This window comes from Amblyomma maculatum, chromosome 1 (genome assembly GCF_055883805.1).
Source record: "Amblyomma maculatum isolate TAMU_Amacu chromosome 1, ASM5588380v1, whole genome shotgun sequence".
In the NCBI taxonomy this organism is placed as follows: domain Eukaryota; kingdom Metazoa; phylum Arthropoda; class Arachnida; order Ixodida; family Ixodidae; genus Amblyomma; species Amblyomma maculatum.
Genome location: NC_139344.1, coordinates 420,125,750 through 420,144,476, shown reverse-complemented (window position 1 = coordinate 420,144,476; position 18,727 = coordinate 420,125,750). Strand labels below are relative to the sequence as shown.

The window sequence follows — 18,727 nt, the reverse complement described above, 5'->3', positions numbered from 1 at the left end:
TGCTGCAATGGTGTATATAGTGTAAATAAATTATGTATTCTGAAATTAGAGTGAATTCCGGTCCAGGTTAATCGGGAGAGGAATGAAAATTTGAAGAAAAGAAGAAGAAGAAAGAACCTGATATTTAACTGACGCCTAGGCGATTTGTTTTTTAGCGTTGGTATACGACTCAGCAGACGTCAAATGGCGTTGACTGAACTGCTGTAGTAGGGCGCGTGTTGCAAAAAATAACACAAATGTTACCACAGACCCACAAACGCTGCATAGAATCGATAACATTGACTCCGCCCGACTGTAATGCATGTCCCACTCTGTAGTTTATCATTCACCGGTAAATGCTCAAGAAGCAGGGTAGCGGAGCAGTCGATCACGGCTGACGTGAGCTCCGCCTTCATAACTAGAATAAACAATTTTTTTTTTAGATTTAGACCGATACCGATCTTTGTGTCAAGAAAAAAGTCATTTCGTTCATTCTTGAACTGCGCACAAAAACGTCTTAAATACTTCAAAGCGCGCTCAGGTTATCAGCAGCGCTGAGGCTCACAAGCGCGTTGTTGGCTGTATCTATGAAGGTAAACCAGTTCACTCGCTTTCGCCAGACTCTGTCCGGCCATCGAGATTTTGTCTCAAGGAGCTACTAGAGTGCCCCACTGTTCAATCTTTTTGTATCGAATTAAACACATTTATTTCCTGTTCTCAGTAAACTTGTGCAAAGATCTTAGAACAGCGGTGAATCGGAGTAAGAACATACCGAATCCGAAGCGGACGCCTCAAATCTTTCTGATGCGCACATTGCGTGCTCGAAATATGGTCAAGTGGAGATTTCATTGGATTACCATCGTCATGCCGTGAAACCCATGAGCCTGGTTCTGTCAGCCATTGTAGCATGCTGCGTCAGGCGAGAAGCCATGTGCCAACAGATTTGGACTGAACAAGGTTCGCGAATGCGTAAGACCGTAGAAGATGCTGCGCATTTTTGAACAGTACACTGCATGCTAGCGCACACCTTCCTCGATTAGGTTTTTTGCTTGGCCGACGGTCGGCAAAAGCCGTGTCCTGATTTGAGCGTCCTCAGGTTGATGCGCATTGCGATATCACTAATTTTCAGTACTTTTTAACGCGGTAGCGTTAAGGAGCTCGTGTCGCAGAAAAACCGGTGTGGTCGGCGTCGGCGGCGTTGGCCGTGAGCGATAAATCCCGGCATGCACTTCATAAATAAAAAGCAACTTCCAAGATGGGCTGGGTGGGAATCGAACCAGCGTCTCCGGAGTGTGAGACGGAGACGCTACCACTCAGCCACGAGTTCGATGCTTGAAAGCGGTACAAAAGCGCTCCTAGTGAATGCGGTGTTGCCTTGTGGTATATATCGGTAATTATGAGCATGTTACTTACAGAAGTCGCAGTTACACGAGTAGTGAAGTACGTTTCCGCTGCATTTCTTCTGCGCTCTGCGCACATGCAGAGCCATCTTGCGGCAAACACAGAAGAACCCCTCCTCGCAATGTGCGGCGCTGCCCCGACACGTGGCGTGTCACTCGCCCCTGACGTTTCGCCGTGCACCCTCACGGGTTGTAGAATCAAGCGTCTTTCCTTTCTTTAGATCACTATCTTCGCTCATGTAGATTGTGAGCAGCACTTGTTTGAACAAATAATTAGAAAAAAGTTGTACAGTGCACTTAGAAGTGTTGAGTATGAAAACTGTCTTTGTGTGACTCAAGAGCATACCGAGCGAATGAGTGGGCGGTGCGAACGAGGTGCAATAACGCTATCGCGTTCCACTCTTGAAGGCGAAGCTTAAGCGTCCTCCAAATTTTTCTATTCATCATGTAGCTGTGAGACGCGTTGTAATATAAAAAAGTTATGTCAAATCCACGGCTCACGTCCGTTGCAAATAGTTGTATACTTGTGATCAATAGCGCTTTCTTGTAATTTTCTTATCAATAGACTGCTTTTTTCATCGGTAACACCGTAAGTATGTCAGTTGCCTTTCCTTTAATCGATTACTGATAATAATTTGCAGTTTCGTCCCATCACTTGCTTCTAAGTAGTAGAAGCAAACTAATGCACATGGAATCGATTATTCTTTCGTAATTTCTCAGTTACTATTTCCGAACTGTATTTAACTACTTTTATCAGTTAGGTATGAGATAGAGCCATTGTAGTTGCTTGCTATTTCCTGAAACATGTAAAAGAGTGAACAAGACGCGTGAAGCACACAGAAACGCCAGTGTCCCAAAATGACTGAAAGTACCAAACTGACTGCAAATGTCCTTAAGGGAGCTAATTGGCTGCTGGATCCATACTTTGTACGTAGAGTAAAACAAAAAACAAACCCGGCGGGCAGATAGCGTGTGTCTTGTCTTCTCTCCTGTGTGCGTTGTTTTGTGCGCTAAGCCCATGCCTAGAAGCAAAATCACACCTCTACATCGCACCTCTGATCGCAACGTCTTCCCTCGGGCAGATGATAAAAATGCACTGAGAGATAAAAGAAATATAGGCATAACCTATCTTTCCTATAATTATCATGTTCTCTCGTACATTTCGTTTTTTGTATTTGGCCGGAAGGCCACTGCAGGGCACACTAACCGCATACGTAGCCCGCAGGGTATCCTTTCTCAGATCTCATGCACTAGATAGCCTTCGCAGTGTCGAATGAAAGGGACGGTGACAAGCAGATGAGCCAGTGAGTGGAACAACAAACGTGAATACGAGATTACGTCACGCTCTCGCCCTTTCTATTTGTGTGGCATGTTGAAATTATGAGGGCGAATAAACCGCTTAGCGAGAAGTAATCTCTTCCCACCTCGTGGAAATAGGGTACATTATCTTTCCACAGCGTCGTGTCACTATGTCCCCACCTGTGTATGCTGCATCGCGTTGCGGAAAAAAGAAACGCAGCGCATAAAGCTTTGATCACAGTAATACGTTGCCTATGAAAGATATCAGTGTGAACAGCTCCGGAATCATTTGTAGACCTGGAAATCTGAATTGCGCCCTGACATCTACAGCCGTCGTCGCCTCCGATCCAAATGGCGGCATGTAGTTATTTTAGCTCTGCCTAGGCGACATCCCTTAATTTCACATGTATCGACATTACACAAAAAAGAGAAAGAAAAATACATTCCGCTGTGATTTTCTCGGCGTCAATGACTGCTTGCTCTCTTCGCATGTCTATGATAACGAGGCCCTCATTTCAGAATATTTGTATCCTGGCGGCGCCATTTTCGTTTCACCTTCATCTAAACATCGCCGTCGTAGAAGCCATTGAAATACTAGGTCATAGGATCTTCATATTTATGTCTCAATCACCATCATTTCTATTTCTTGTCAGCTCAATAGTTTACAGTGTAGACCCGTAGTTCTTAGTTCCGTAGGGTTTATCGCTCAGTTTCCGTCCTCGCAGATTGATGATGTTCTACGGCGCATTTTTAGCGCAATGCAGCAACATCCGCTTCTATAGCGAAGAGGTAAGCTGCACCGGACACAGCTACATACGCTAATAACAGATTGGACAGTTGCAGCCGTATAGCTGAATTGGTATTCCCTTGTAGTCTAACCAGCAGAATATGATTGCTGTCTCCTCTCGAATCGATTGTAATTGAGGTTCAACGGTCCCACTACTGATTTTCAATTTATAAGTCCCAAGAATAAAAACGAATGTCCCGCTCTGATCTACTCTGTTTCGGTTACTGTTCGCTTGTTCCACATGCAAGCTGAGAAAGCAGATGCAAGATAAAAAAACGGTAAATACTTGAGTCAGCAAGATTATTTTCTTTGTCTTGTTTTATTGTGTAATACCCTTAGACACCTTCAGTGGTAAGGAGGCAGGGGCATAAAGGAATTCCCGTTAACTTCACCAAAGAAATGTGCTATTGCAAAACATATAATGAGCCAAGTTTTATTGATGGATGGGGCGAGTTGTCAAACTGGCTGGTTTATTGAGGAAAGCTTTGTTGCTTCTGTACGCGGTAAGATCTTCGTCTGAGGGAACGCCTGATGAAGTCAGGGAAGCGACCTTGTAGCGCCTGGTTTTCGCAATTGTAGGCGTTGCATGTTGGCTGCATGGTAAAAAATGATTGAATCCCATTGTATCAGAAAAAAAATGCCGACAGCAAATGCATTGTAGTAATGCTAAATTATATATTGTATTTTCATTTAGTGATATGCCCATTTGACAACCACCTTAAAGTAGCCACCCGAAAGCAGTTAGAGAGGATGCGGTGGTCACTGATACCTTTTATCGAAAAAAGTTCTACTTAAATTGAGGACAACCCAGAGGGCTATGGAACGAAAAATGGTAGGGGTAACATTAAGAGATAGAAAGCGTGCAAAGTGGGTCAGAGAAATAACTCAAGTTACCGACATTCTAGTGGACATTAAGAAGAAGAAATGGACATGGGCAGGACATGTAGTGCGAAGAGAGGATAACCGATGGTCGCAGAGGGTAACAAACTGTACTCCAAGGGAAGGAAAGCGCAGGGGGCGGCAGAAAGTTAGGTGGGCGGATGAGATTAAGAAGTTCGCAGGGGTCAAGTGGATGCAGCTAGCACAGAACCGGGTTAAGTGGAGAAATATGGGAGAGGCCTTCGCCCTGTAGTGGGTATAATCAGGCTGATGATGATGATCGAAAAAAGACATGCTAGCCAGCGAAATTTTGTTGGAAAGCAATGATTGGGTAACTCAGCTGATAATCAAAATCTAAACAGTCGATCATAGCCATCGAAGCCTTAACGTTATCACGCCGCTTCCATACTCGACGCTGTTCTCTTCTAACTAAATAATTATTTCCGTTCAGTAGGCTAACCAATAAACTGATAGCCGCTGCTGTCAACACAGTAGATAGGCATCTTGACCTTTGTCGCTTTTTCCGATCCTACAGGTGCGGGCAGTTTGAAAGGTAATAAGCTTACGCCAAGGCTACCCGTAAGGCAACCCTGTAGGCTTGTAGCGGCGCGTCTTACTACATTATTTTGCAAAAGCAGAACATATGGGCTAAACTTAAGCATAGAAATAATTTCTGGAAATGTCCGTACCGTCCAGAGGTCGCCAGTCACGTACGTGGACGAAAGTTCCAGTTCGTCGTCCGCTTGAGCAGCAGAACGCCTGAAGAGGTTCACCATTTTGTGTTTTAAGGTAGCGGTAACGGTCGAAGAGCCTGTAGGAAGATGAGTACCGGGCTCTGCTTCCCGAATCGATGGAGGAAGGGACCTGCGCCTTGGTCGAGGTGGTGTAGGTGCCGTCGCCTCTGCATGCTCGAACACCTCGTTTGCGCTCTGCAGTGCAAGTAGCCTCGATGTACTGTTAGCTCGTTGCTTCGTCGCCCTCAAGGCAGCATCAGATGAAGGGAATTGCTCTGTTCCGAGCTTTTGCTCGTCGAAGGCCCGCTTCTTGGCCTTCTGCCTGCAAGTCGACGCCATAGATGTGAAGTGTAAAAAGCTGCGGAAGCTCTTGCACCACCACGGTCCTTGTGCTGTGGGGAAGGAATTGGCGCCGCGTGTGGGGTTGTCTGCAAGATAAACTTTGCGCCTGTGTGTGATAGGGTAAGAAGTATCTTAAGGGAGCTAAACCTGATAACTTTATAATGCCTAGTCAACATTTACAGATGTTTGTCTCGCGTTTTTGTATTTGACCACAACTGTGTTAATCGTTATCAGAGCTGTTCACATACTCAAAACGAGGTTCCCATGACATAGGTCGAAATGAAAATTCTCCCTTCAAATTGTGTTATGCAAAAAACACCTCTTTTTCAATTTGACTGCGAATTTTGCGCTTAATCTTGTCCATGCATGCAGCGACATGATGAGCATTTGCGACTTCAATTGCAACCATGATGCTACAGATGCCCCAGATTCTGCAGCAAACTCGTGCCACTCTGCAAAGGAACGAAGGTGCTGGGGTAGTTCTTAACATCCTGAGTTTCAGGTTGCGTTCATCGCTTTGCGAAGAAAGCTGCACGTCGTTAGCAATCTGTTTCTTTCCGCGGCATCTGGAACGTGACGGGCGAGTACACGAAAGAGGGACTTCTTAACCTGACCTGCTGAAAGGTCGGCTGCAGGTTTTTAAAATTGATAGCGTTAGAGACCCCGATCTCCGAAAAATCCAGCAGTGTCGCAGTAGTGAGCTAACAATTCCGAGAGTGCGTCTGGTAAGTGGCAGTTTCCAGCTGAGATGGCCGGTCACTGTTTCGTCGGCGGGCTCTGTGACGTGTGGCTGGACTTGGGAACAGAACTACCAACTCAGCTTTGTTTCGTTTTTTTTTTTTCATTTTAGATTGGAAGGTGAGAAAAAGGATTGCAAGCACCCGGACCTTCTAATCTGGATCAGAAATACAACACTTTGGCCGCGCTGGCACGTTTATGCAGCTTGATTCAAGCGAGGCTTTGTACCTATGTTCGATGGTCTTGTATACAATGTTGCGGTTCTTACAGCTGCATTTTTATAGGTGTGAGGTTAAAATTGCAGAAATTATGCGATTTGGAATTAAGTTAAATGCAAAGTGCACATATGTCAAAGAGCATCTTTAGGGGAAGCCGCAGGCAGGAACTGATAATGCTGTCGAGTCATAACCTAAATGACAGAGCTAAATGTTCTCCAAATTATTAAATGCTTTGGCATATTTGTGACAACAATGGTGCTCGAGAAGATCGCAATCTCAGCAGTAGTTGTGGCGGCGGTCGAAGTGATACGGCTGTTCGACATCATATCATATCGCTGTCTGGTGCAAAGCGTATGAGCACGGCTGACTACGAGAACAGCCCCAGTACCCGAAAGTGTTGACGGTTAGGGCTGACGGTAACTCGGGGGAACCTTGGATACGACTAGCCCATGCTGTTAGGCCAATGGCTGCTCCACGCGTTTCCTCATCAATAAGGTAAGAACAGCAACCAGAAGAGCAGAATGTGAGAATTCATTACGAAGGTACAAAAAGGCAAACTGACATGGGAAAGAGCCAGAGTCTGTCTAAGCAAAAGACTGCAGTCTGAACGCGAACCGCCTGCTGTCTGCAGCGAAAAGTATGACGGTGACATGTGATGGAAATCACTCTAGCTAAAAATGGCGTGAGATGATTCCAGAACTTGCAGTAAAATCACGGAACTTTTTACGTAAAAGGGTCGACTACTCGATTACTGCCTCCGTGCGAAGACGCTAGCCTGTGCAGCGATTTTGTAAAGTCATTCAAAGGGGACAAGAAAGACATAAGAAATTTGAGACATCGTTGTCGAAAAGTTTTGCTAGGCCAGAGAGGCCAGATACTTGTGGAGAGTTTCCTTCAAGGTGTTAATCTTTGCCGTTGGCATGCGCGGTGAAAAATGACATCCATCGTGTCCCTTCTTTACATCTGAGGCATGCTGATATCTAGAGATGTGGTGACGAGGGGGAGTGTAAGGCAAGCCTGGTACTCATTTATCATGTCATTTTGACATTTTTCGGCGACAAGAGGGCCGGGATTTGATTCGATATCTTAGGGGGATCGAGAAAGGTGTTCTTTGGCGGTATTGTCACAAGCAATATTGTAATCTAGGTAGGCTAAAGATTTACGTCTGCATGATTTCGTCAAGGAATTTGCAATCACTTCAGTCTTCGTGTTATTATTAAGCACGAGCCGGAAGTAACTTGGTCATCTTTCATCTCGCTGTAACTAGCATGAATTTACAAGCAAATGCAAAAAAGAATCAAAGCTAGTTTAATTTAAACTTTTCCGACTCACCATGGTCTCTAACACAATCACAGCTCTCGATTTCCGTGAAAAGCTAAATTTTCATTCTTTTTAGTAATGTTTAAAAACTCAGATTTACCCTTGCATTTTATCTCTTTCTCTATGTTGTTCGCCTGCAGTCAAGTCAGTAATTGCCCTCTCAGTTGAATTGCTGCGATGCCAAGAACGGCGCTGTAGAAGGTGACTTAACGAAGGCTCGTCTCAATCATAGCCACAATTCCGTTTAACAATATAAGCGAACATTAGAGCTCTTCAATAGAGTAGCTTTGTTGCTCTGAGAGCAAGGTAAAATCAACTTTGGGGCAATCAACGACGGCACTTGCGCGAAGGACTAATTTGTGAAGAATTGTGGCTTTCTGATGCCACAAAGTTGGCAGCCTCGGGAACATGAAGTTGCAGTCCAAAACAAGGAGTGCGATGCTCAGACACTTAACCAACAGCAAAACAATCCTAGTGCATTGAAGTGAAAGATTCTGGAACACCTTGTAATCGTGAGGGAACTGCGGGGTATTGTACAGTAACTTTATCAACATATTATTAGAAATTAATTTTTGCTCAAGGTGCATGCCAAAATTTTGCATAAGATTTATTTCCTCCACTCACAGTGAGTATACAAAATTTCCATGGGAGAGTAATGAGCATCAGCTTAAAAATATTTCTGTGGCAACTGTAAAACATTTAAGGTACGTTTAGGAACATTTGGTGCAATTTGCCTCAGATTATAATGCGGAGTGAATTTTTGTTTTTGAATTTTGTCCTGCGGTCACAGTAAGCAGGCCAGGCTCAAGAAAAACCCAAATGGGAGCGTCTTTGCAAATTAACTGCAAACCTTCTCGAGTGAAGATATGTAAAACAATATGTGAAACATCATCCTAAAAACTTTTTCTCAAAAAATGTCCAACATTTTTGGAAATGCAAGCAGTTAACAGTTGAGAACACTATCAGAGTTTCTCCTATGTGCCTTGAGATCGACGTCTGTTTGAAGGTTGCGCCTCAAAACTATCAACAGTATCAGCAATGCGAGAAGTGCCTACGCAAAAGCGAGCACGCGCAAGCGCGAGAACTGCTGTGTCAACCAGATAAATTTTTGCATACTGCTCATCCAATAGAATGAATACGGGTGTGCGGTTTGGGTAAGCAGACTTAGCAACACTTGTATTGCCAGCCTTTCATCTTGGAATAGTAATGTAAAGAAAAAGACTGAGTAGATTGTTCTCAGATGCATATGAAGGAATAAAAAAACTTCCAAAATAGAGTGATTAATTGAAAAGTAAGAAAAATGTCCAAGGTCGTTGAAGAATCAACACTGGGGAAATGCGTAAGCCTAAACGTTGCTGTGTTGTCCGCGAGATGTGTCAGAGGCATTCCGCGAGTGAGAGATACTGCGCCTTTCCTTCCCTGTAAACCAATTATAAAATGCCGGTGAACTTTGAGGCGTTCAACGGAACTCTGGTTGTGTTCCACAAGGGGCGCACGATGTACCATGTGCGGCAGCTATGCTCAGGCCTTCGCATTTCTGCACTGAGACACGTGACTGGAGCTGACACCGAAACCGGAAGTTGGCTGTCGGCCATGACCTGAAGCTGAGAACCGAAACTTAATGCTGGCTGACGGCCAGCTTGGCTCGCAATTACACACTTAATTAACTTTAATCAGAAACCTAATTACCTACATGAACCATTTGTCCCTTCGACACCTTTCCTTGACGCTAAAGCCGACGGTATCATTTTTTTTTCGATATATCTGTTAGTTATTCTTGTACAGCTCCGACAAGGTAACACCCATGCGAAACTCGCCTACGTAGCCATACAATGCTTACGCATTAATAAAAGTTCCTGCGCGCTTTTCACATCATATAGCGGCCGACAGGAGTAAACATATACTAAGCTGTGGTGGAGGACGCCTATGTATCATTCTGTGACTGCGTTCACATGAGGGACGTTTACGACATGGAACATAATGTAATGCAATGCAGTGCAGAGAAATACGCAGGTCATTTAAACCCCGTGGACATATTTATGTGTTCGCTGGCCCCGTTGCACAGACTGAAAGCCGCGATGCTGTTTCGCATTTGCGCAGCTGCCAATGTTCTTTACTGCGATTGTAAGAATTGCTGTCTGCTACTGATAATGCCGCAATCAGCCTACGTACGTTGAACGGACTTGAAAGATATCACACTGCACATTTTGTGGCAGTTCGGAAACAACGCTGCCATTTGCTCGCGTACATTACAGCCCAGAAGAATTTCTATGCCGGTGGTGAAACCGCGAGTCATCAATGCTCACTTACTACAGAAAGGGCATGATAATGGGGAAGAAGTTAGGAATGGCAGCCTCACAACTCGACACTCAACTGAAACAACCTTGTATTTCATGCTTAGCTTTTTACCAATGATTTATTTACTTACGAATACCTTGAGAGACCCGAAGGGAGACATTGTGTAACAGGGCTAATAAAATTAAGGGATGATGTTTTTGAACCAAAGCGAAGTTAGAAAAAAAGAATAATAAAAGTGTTGCAATACAAAAAATAAAAAGCAAAACAACTGAGCTGATCTCGACGTCGTATCTCACTCTTCTACTGACATTTCGATAGCGACACGCTGGTCGTTCAACTGCTTGACGGCGTCTCTTAGTGAGGCATTCCTCTCGTTCTTCAGGCGTCTCGGCTACCAGCTTAACGATTCTCGCCTTGTTTTCACGCTATCAGCCGGCCTTGTGTCACACAATGACTTGTGGATCGGAAGACTCAATTTCCGGCAGCCTGTACTGCTGCCGTGAAAAGTCCGGCCGCTCTCCATGTGCCATTGTGAGCGTCTGAGGAGCAAATTCCTCGCCCCGACTTATATCCCAGCTACGCGGCACGACTCGGTGCCTACTGCATAGGAAAATAATGACGTCACGGTGGACTCGGCGCAGCAACTGCGCCACAGCGATGGCGCACGGCGCCCACATGTGAATCAGGTGCAACTAGTTGCCATGCTAACGGCGCATTCGCAGTAGTGGCCTCTGCCTGGCTTCGCGAAATGCGCTTATGTTAGCCTAGTGCCGATTTTCTAAAAAAGGCAATGTCTCGCCGAAGTTTCAAAGTATGTACTGAGAGTTTGAGCTCTGACAAATACTTTAACTGCGGTCTGAGAAATGGTATGCAGGCTAGAAGGTTTTTTATCAGGTGTACTTTAACAGTCTTTACTTTGTGTACTTCAGGTGTACTTTATCAGGTGTACTTTAACTTTAACTTTAACGTCAAGTGTAATTTTAACAGATGCCATGTACGAGTAGTATAGTAAAAAAGCGTTTCATATACGCGATATTATAATTATTTTCTTTGGTGAAAAGAGGTGTGAGAAATGCGTTAAATACTTCAGGACAATTAGCGTCGGAATATGGGGTGCTGTGTAAGTGATGTATTGTTATCCCATCGCTGGCGCGATTCGAACCATTTTTTTTTTCCGGAACATGGTTGGACTGTTCTCTAATAACGCAAGTAAGTCTTCAGAAAAGCAAATGTTTTGTGTCAAAAAGTGCGGAACCGTAATTTTTTAGCTAATTTTGGTATTTTCAAAGCGCACAGATCTTATTTTGTGTTCTGAGTTTATGTACAATCGTTTTACCTTATTTCTTACGCGTTGATGCTGTTAAAAAGAGCCCAGTTACCTTCTACTGATCTGTGGTGAAAAAAAAGGGTATCAGGATGTGATCAGAAAAGACTTGAAGATCAGCATATATTCGACCGTAGTCAAATTTGTTGTACTCAAGAATCGTTCTCTTCTTGACACCAGTGAACGGAAGTGGAGTGTCATTTGTCATGTGTAGTAAGCCGTGGTCGCTCAATCCATAGACACTAGTGAATGAGAGTCGAGGAACAAAAAACTGAAGGTTTCTTCCAAAGAATGCTCACGGCATCCGTCTATAACAAAGAGAAACAAATTAAAGTGGCTACTATATCATTACAGGTGAATAAATTTTATCCCCAGTCAGCACCCTGAATGCGCATCTACTCAAACGTAAACGCACTCCTGGCGCACAATAGCCTTAATTTCTGATATGCCATAAAACCCGACAAAACACAACACACAATGGTATATCGGCCCTCCAGGCATCGGCATTCGTGCAAGGCATCTCGCCAAAGTTTACCGAGAAGTATCTCTTTACATGCCCCCCCCCCCCCCCTTTAACGATTGTAATCATCCCAAAATCTTTCGAGTGAAAACGTGTGCTTTTACCTAATGAAATCCTAGTGCAGCCACCCAGAACTGTGCTGTGTAGCACTTGAATAAGGCGAGCGGACAGACGTACGCATTGTCAACCGAAATTCAACAATGAGTCCCGCCCAAACGGCAATCCCTACATGCGGGACACAGTGCGCACCGCTGGGTCATGTGAGCGTTAATGCATGCCACAAATATTTAGTTGCAGTCACGTGTTCTTTGGGGGAAACACAAGGTGCGCGGCTTTGAGATGCGTATCACATTTGAATGTCCGTCATTTTACGACACATCGCTTCACATTAGATCGGCGTTAATATAATGCCCTAATACTGCCGTTTTTTGTCAAAGATTTCTTTTTGAGGGGAAATTTTTACCTTCATACGCTTGTCGAAGGAAATAGTAAAGCCTCTGTCAAACCGTTCCGAGATTGCCTCAGACTCTCGTGAGCCTTACGTAAACACGCTTTATTTGTAGAGGTGCATTGTGTAACAACACTAAGAAAACTGCACACAGCTGATAAATTTTGATACTGAACCCGCAAGAACGCCCTGCCGTTTAAGCCATAGCCTCGCTAGTGTTCGCGCATAGTTAGATAAAATAATTATTCTAGTAACACGCGTACAAAAACAACTCGTAATATGATGGCGTCCATCTTGATTTCTGATCGTTACGTGACACCTGCTATTTCATGCTTCCGCGTAATGTTTATCCCCTTAAACACATGAAGCCTCTTAACAGGGTCATTTTTGACGGCAGTCAACGAATAAATGAATGCACACCAGACAAGGGGTACCTCTTCGCGCTTCTTCTTCTCCCTCGATATAATGGCACATACCCACAGGGGGGTATGTGCGACAGTGACACGGGGTACAAACACATGCATAAGCTCGCAGCCTTTGTTGTCGTCTTTACCTTGTTACTGAGTTCTTTGTTTTATTCAGTATCTGAAAGCTGAAACTATACAGCTGTTTCCTTTATACTGAAGGTACCCTGTTTCCTTGTCTCTCTTTTTTGTTAGATGGAATATCGAAGTCCTGCCTGCAGACGATTTATTAGCAAAGAATTTTCGTCATCTTTTTTAAGCGTGTTGCTGTCATCTTTCTCTGCGAATCCGCTTCCAAGTTGCGCTGCCTGCTGACATCAAAACATTTCCGTACCGGTAGTTTTCCCTCAGCTATTCTCAAAGCGTTAAGAGAAATGTTTCTTTTTTTCGTGGAAAAAAATTATTGAATCAGATGAGCTTAATTGGAAAGGAATGATAACATGTCGTGAACCACTGCTGCAAGGTTGACATTGTGCAGGAGGCGAACGCTGTTTGCTATTGTTTCAAGAGAAGTGTGTGTATTCTGGGGTGTAAAAAGAGGAACGCCAAATTCACCTTTTGTAGCTCCCGGATAAACTACGAATCAAAACTTATCCTCGTTCACTCAAGCCGATCGATTCATAAATGTATACCTTGTAACAGGCTGTACTGCCGTTCTGGGACACAGCTTTCTCACTTTCATGTACGTTTCTTTGGTTTTCCTTTGTCTGTTAATTCACCCAGCCTGTTTAGGAGTTCTCTTGAGGAATATTTTTATGGCCTGAGTATTCACGTCAATAAGTACGCGCTCTGGTAGTCCTGTGTCTACCGCTGGGCCCGAAGACATGCTTTAGACAACGGCTGTAGTGGCTGCGTTTTAACGGAGGCGAAGCGCAATACCCCCATATACCGCCTGATGCTAATGAACGTTAAAGAAACCCGGTAATTGAAATGTCTAGAGCTCTCACTACGACGTCACTCGTTAATTAATATTATCGTGACATTTTTAATGTCCTCAGGTGGAAATTAATATAGTGAGTACCACTGGCTCCTCCACATGATGCTATTTTCGCATTGTCATTATATTCAGTGCTTGGGAATTAAGTCATTACGCACTGGCACATTCTGCGGATGTTTGGTGTCGAAGCTGCTTTCTAGTTTGCCGTTCGAACTGCCTAAACCCGCGTCTCGATTTCACTTGTATGTCCACAAAGGCTTCAAGGTACCCCGTTATGCCGAATAGCATTCCAGACGAACTCCAATGAAGAATTTGGGCAGCAGCGTAAGCCTTTAATTCAATCGTACGTAACCACCTGTAACTTTACTATTAAGCACCTACATACACACTGCCGAATGAAATTATACTAGTACTCAAACCTCAAGACTCTGGAAAGCTTTTATATAAACAAATAAGCCTCAATGCTTTCATTTTAAACACGTATTTCAGACCCACCATCAACATAGTAAATGTTGAATAAGGCCGAAGACGAGTAAGGAATTAACACTTGGCCCTGAACCGCTTGAAGGCTTCAAAGTAGCTACGTAAAATGGCGTGAGCGGTGAAGCAGCGTGGACCACTGGTCCCTAATAGAACCAAAAGGCCGTTTCAAAGTTTACATGCCTCACTGAGTCATATTTTATATACTTTAGATGATTTCTTCTTGTATTTACTCTTTATTTCTTTCCCGCATTTCTCGGTGCCCTGACGAGTCCATGTGCGCAAAGACCACGGAAAGTACATACAGAATTATAACCACATCTATAGACTGCTCGCGAACAAAGAGAGTATTCGCAAGGTGTCCATTCCACGCTTTCAAAATATCCTTAATGGCACTCTTTCCAAAGTTGGTGCGTTATTCACGCGCATACCTTTTGTCTGTTCAGATTCACATGCAGTTAGAGGTTGTTTACGCATGTTCTTTCGGCTTTGCCAGGCTTTTAGACCCATATAGTTCCAACCTTTTTTATCTGTGCGTCACTGCAGTGTGATCAATGCAGTAGCGCCGTGGCAAAGCAATTAATCTGACCTTCCCTGTTTTTCCGTGCTTTCGTAATGGAGTTTAACAAAGATAACTCGCCAGGAATACGATTCACACGGTAAAAAGAAAAAGACACGACCAAAGAAATCGAAGATCGCCTTCCCGAAGCCTCTTCTATCCATTACTTTGCGTGCACGGGAAGCCTGTTTACTCTTCGGGAGCTCGTCATGCGCTGTGGTGGATTCACTCTTAACGGACTCATTGAAGCCTCCAGTTATGTGCTAGTGAGAATCAGAATTTTATGATTATCGCGGGCCCGATAAGCAGTCTCCGCTAAAGATTTTTCTTTTGTCTGACATCGAAGTTCAGTTACGGTTTCAAAACGAATGGAAGAGTTGGGGAAAGAAAAGACAACGAGCTCGGTTCAATTAGCAGGAATACAAAGGCTTACATAGGTCGAATGAATCTGATATAACTGATGGTGTACCTTCTGAAAACTGTACGTCGAGAAAGGGGGTTCCACTCCTTCGCATCCCCTTTGAGTAAAAGAATCTGCAGCAGATTTATTTTTCAAAAAGCGATTGTTGGCCTCAACGAAGATGAGATTTATAACACTGGGCGTGCACGAACAATGCGCAGTCGCGGGTTACGGAACGTTGCAATGTCAAATCATCAGAGACGAACCGACTTTTAAAGGGAAGCAAGGGATGTTATCATAAGCATGCTCATTACAGAAGGTACGTTACCAGTGCGAATATCATTTTGAAGAATTATGAGAGTTGAGTCATGCATTGTTTATAATTATAATTGAAAGAAAGGCGCGATAGCTCTCACACACATTCTCCGTGGACACCTGAAGGCCTCAAAAGGGAAGAGAGGAAGGTGAGATCGAAAGCGGAAAGAGAATTTTGACCACCTAGGGATCTTTATGTGCCCTGACATCTTAGTGGAGAGATGGCTGGTGACCGGCTATACGGGGCTAGGCTCCAACGGGCCTTCGATCCTTGCGGTGGATGTACCTCTACAAGTGGTGTTTTGGTATCTGTTCAGCATACCGTAATTGCACTCGCCGCCGTTTCGGCGGCGTACGACGGCTGTAGCGATGACGCATGCAACGCGCCTCCTTTTCTTTCTTTCTTCCTTTCTTTCGTTCTTTCCTTTTTTATTTTTTCTTTCTTCATTTCAATTCTCCTTTGTTCACAGGAGGCATCAGTGCAGTTGGCAAGCCCGTGCATTTTCCTTTTTTCCTTTCCTGCACAACAACTGACACCCACAGCACACAGATGACCCTCCATTTCGCCTCCATCAAAATGCAGCAGCCGGCGGTCGAGCGCTCATCAAGCTATCCGTGTTCGGGGCCCAAACGTACGCAGCATATTCCAAGACAGCGCCAGTTAGCCAGTACTCATATTTCTTAAGGTTTATTGTTGGGTTGAGTTTGTATTTTGTTTTCGTTGTTACTAATGTAATTACGCTTAAACATGATGCCAAGACAAGGCTTCGGCCTTTAATATGTGGGACCCCACAGCCCCTTTTAGCGTTTCAAACCGCGCGCGCTTTTTTCTGTTTGTGTTGGTGTCCGCCCGGGCAGCGCGAGTACGCATGAGCGAGCTGCCCGGAGCGGGGGCGGCATGTTATCGGCGCGAGACAGAGGGTAGATAAGCGCGTCGGAAGCATGGCTGGAGGCTTTTTCGCCGGGAGGCCGGCCACAGAAGGGCGGCGTGGCAGCGTCCCAAGCCGGTAGGATGTACACGGACGACGGAGCGGAGTCCTGCGAGGCAAAGACGGAAGCGGCGCCTACAAGAAAGCCTTAGGAGTGTTAGCGCGAGTGCTGCCACGCGAGTAGCAATGCTTTTGAACCGTAATCAACGCTTTGTACTCGCCCTATCCGCGCCGCAGTGTGTTTTGTGTTGTCGCGGTGAAGCCCTGACCAATGTTCCGTTTTATTCTGCATAGTCCATTGTCGCGCACTTCGACGGCATGTTTCCAGCGCAGTTTTGACCGATGCTGTTTCTTTTCTATTTTATACTTTTCTGATGATCCGGAATAAACCGGTGTTTTTAAGAAAGACTTGGTTTTCACTCGTCGGGCGAGACCATCGGTCGCGGACCCGTATTCTAGAAGGCGGAGCCTTCAAATAATAAGCATGGTACGAAGAGCTCGCCTTGCCAGAACTGTTTCCAAATGACAGTAACATATGGCACGCGTTTCCTATTCGAGAAGCGCCTGGCCCGTATATTCAGGCAATATGTTGAAGAGGCAGCTGCGTCGCCCGATCAGTATCTGCTCCGAAAATGCATGCCTCCCCACACCTGAAGGCGAAAACACTCCTTCACAATAAGGCACTCCATTCTGACTCCCGAACCGATCGAAACAGTAGGTTTGCAACGAGATGTGTGATGAACGGAATGGGGAAATGGAAAACGGTAGGGCGTGTAGAGGGATTGTCAAAAAGTAACAGCTACGCAGCTGTAGAAAAACACCAAAAAAAAAAAAAACAGTAATAAAGAAAACAAACAAACCTTCAGGAAATAATGCCAGGCGGTGGATCTATTCACATTCCCGCAAGTTCGACAAGAGAAACCTTCCAGACAGGTATAGAGAGCCTCGATTGACTCACTCTGTGGGAACAGACCGACGGAGAAGGGCTTAGAGCGCAGCAGGAACAAGCCGTCGGGGATGTCTCGGGAGGGGCGCTTTTCTTTTCCCGTCGCGCAGAAACGCCCATGAAGACCGGCTTTTGAGCAGCACGTCGCAATAAACGTGGATTCGAAAAAAAAAAAGAAAAAAAAAGATGTTCTTTGTGTATCTCGTAGGTGATAAGAAGCTACAACTACACAAAGCCATTTGAGCTTAAGACAGACACTTCCTTAAGTAATTATGTGCCTTATGTAATTATGCAAGGGAATTCAAACTCAAGTTTCGCCGCGCGACGGCAGCGCTGAATTTCTGGCGTGGTGGCGAACTATTTTCGCGATACAGAAACGCTTCCGTCGAACGGAGCTACTACGTATAGTGTTGTGTCGCGGGGTAGCAACAATAGCGCGCCAAATGCTAAGGATGGGACATACGTTTATAACTCTGCAGATTCCTTTGTCAACGTTTCCGCAAGACCTGTTTTCCAACCAAAGGATCTCGTTCCGAGACGTCTCGAATTCTTCATGGAAACGAAAAAAGCCAAATTCTCCTTTCTGCCTAAACTGAAAAATGTTGCCAGTTGACAAAGAATACATGGAGCCGCATTAAAAGGGTGTTATCGTTTAATAATACGCCCAGAAAATAAACCGGGTGGAAGATTCTCCTGCGTCTCGATCGTTTTGTCGGGTTTCTTTGCTCTCTCCTTGCTTTGTCACCACTCGGAAAACAATGAAATCAGCAGATATCGAAGGTGCAAATGGGCCCTGAGGAACAGATTGCCTAAGCATTTCTACAACGAATGCGAAAAAGGCGAGGAATAGGGCCTTTTGAATGCGAGCATATCTTTCTGAGAAGCTTACTGGTTTTCACAAATTGGCCAAAAACAAAAAATATGTTACAAACGCAATACAACGGCACACCTGTGGCTCGATCGAAGCGACTAATACGAAACATCCATTCACTTCACAAGTTTCATGAGTGGAAAGCAATAATATCATAAATTAAACAGCCCTTTAATAAGGACGGAAATAGATGAGATGTAGATCAGCTTTAAAGGGACAGCAACATGGTGCCATGTTCATATATAATAAATACCTACATCATACCTCACCTTTCGATGTTTGTTCACAGGCACGTCTTGATACTTCACACTCTAGCATAAAGTGCATAAGGATTAAGTAATTGTCCTAATTATAAATAATCAAGTGAACATCGACAGACAGCAATGTTAAAATTTTTTTCTGACGTGACATAACGGCATCGTCATTCTACTTTTATGGCTGGTTCTTTTCACGGTAATTGTTTAATTATAGCTTTTTTTAGAGTCAATAATGAGTGAAACAGCCCACTTAACGCTGTCTTTCAGTGCATGTCTGTCGAAG

The 18,727-nt window shown here is 44.5% G+C and overlaps 1 protein-coding gene across 1 annotated transcript; it reads right to left on the bottom strand.

The window, feature by feature from the left end:
• Window positions 1–3,783: 3,783 nt before the first annotated feature.
• On the bottom strand, window positions 3,784–5,527 carry LOC146209226 (uncharacterized). The gene is made up of 2 exons (XM_084587373.1): window positions 5,034–5,527; window positions 3,784–4,058 (listed from the first exon to the last, which is right to left on the bottom strand). The coding sequence occupies exons 1-2, from the start codon at window positions 5,415–5,417 to the stop codon at window positions 3,936–3,938; spliced, it is 507 nt and encodes a 168-aa protein (XP_084443499.1). The 5' UTR covers window positions 5,418–5,527; the 3' UTR covers window positions 3,784–3,935.
• Between the last annotated feature and the right edge of the window lie 13,200 nt (window positions 5,528–18,727).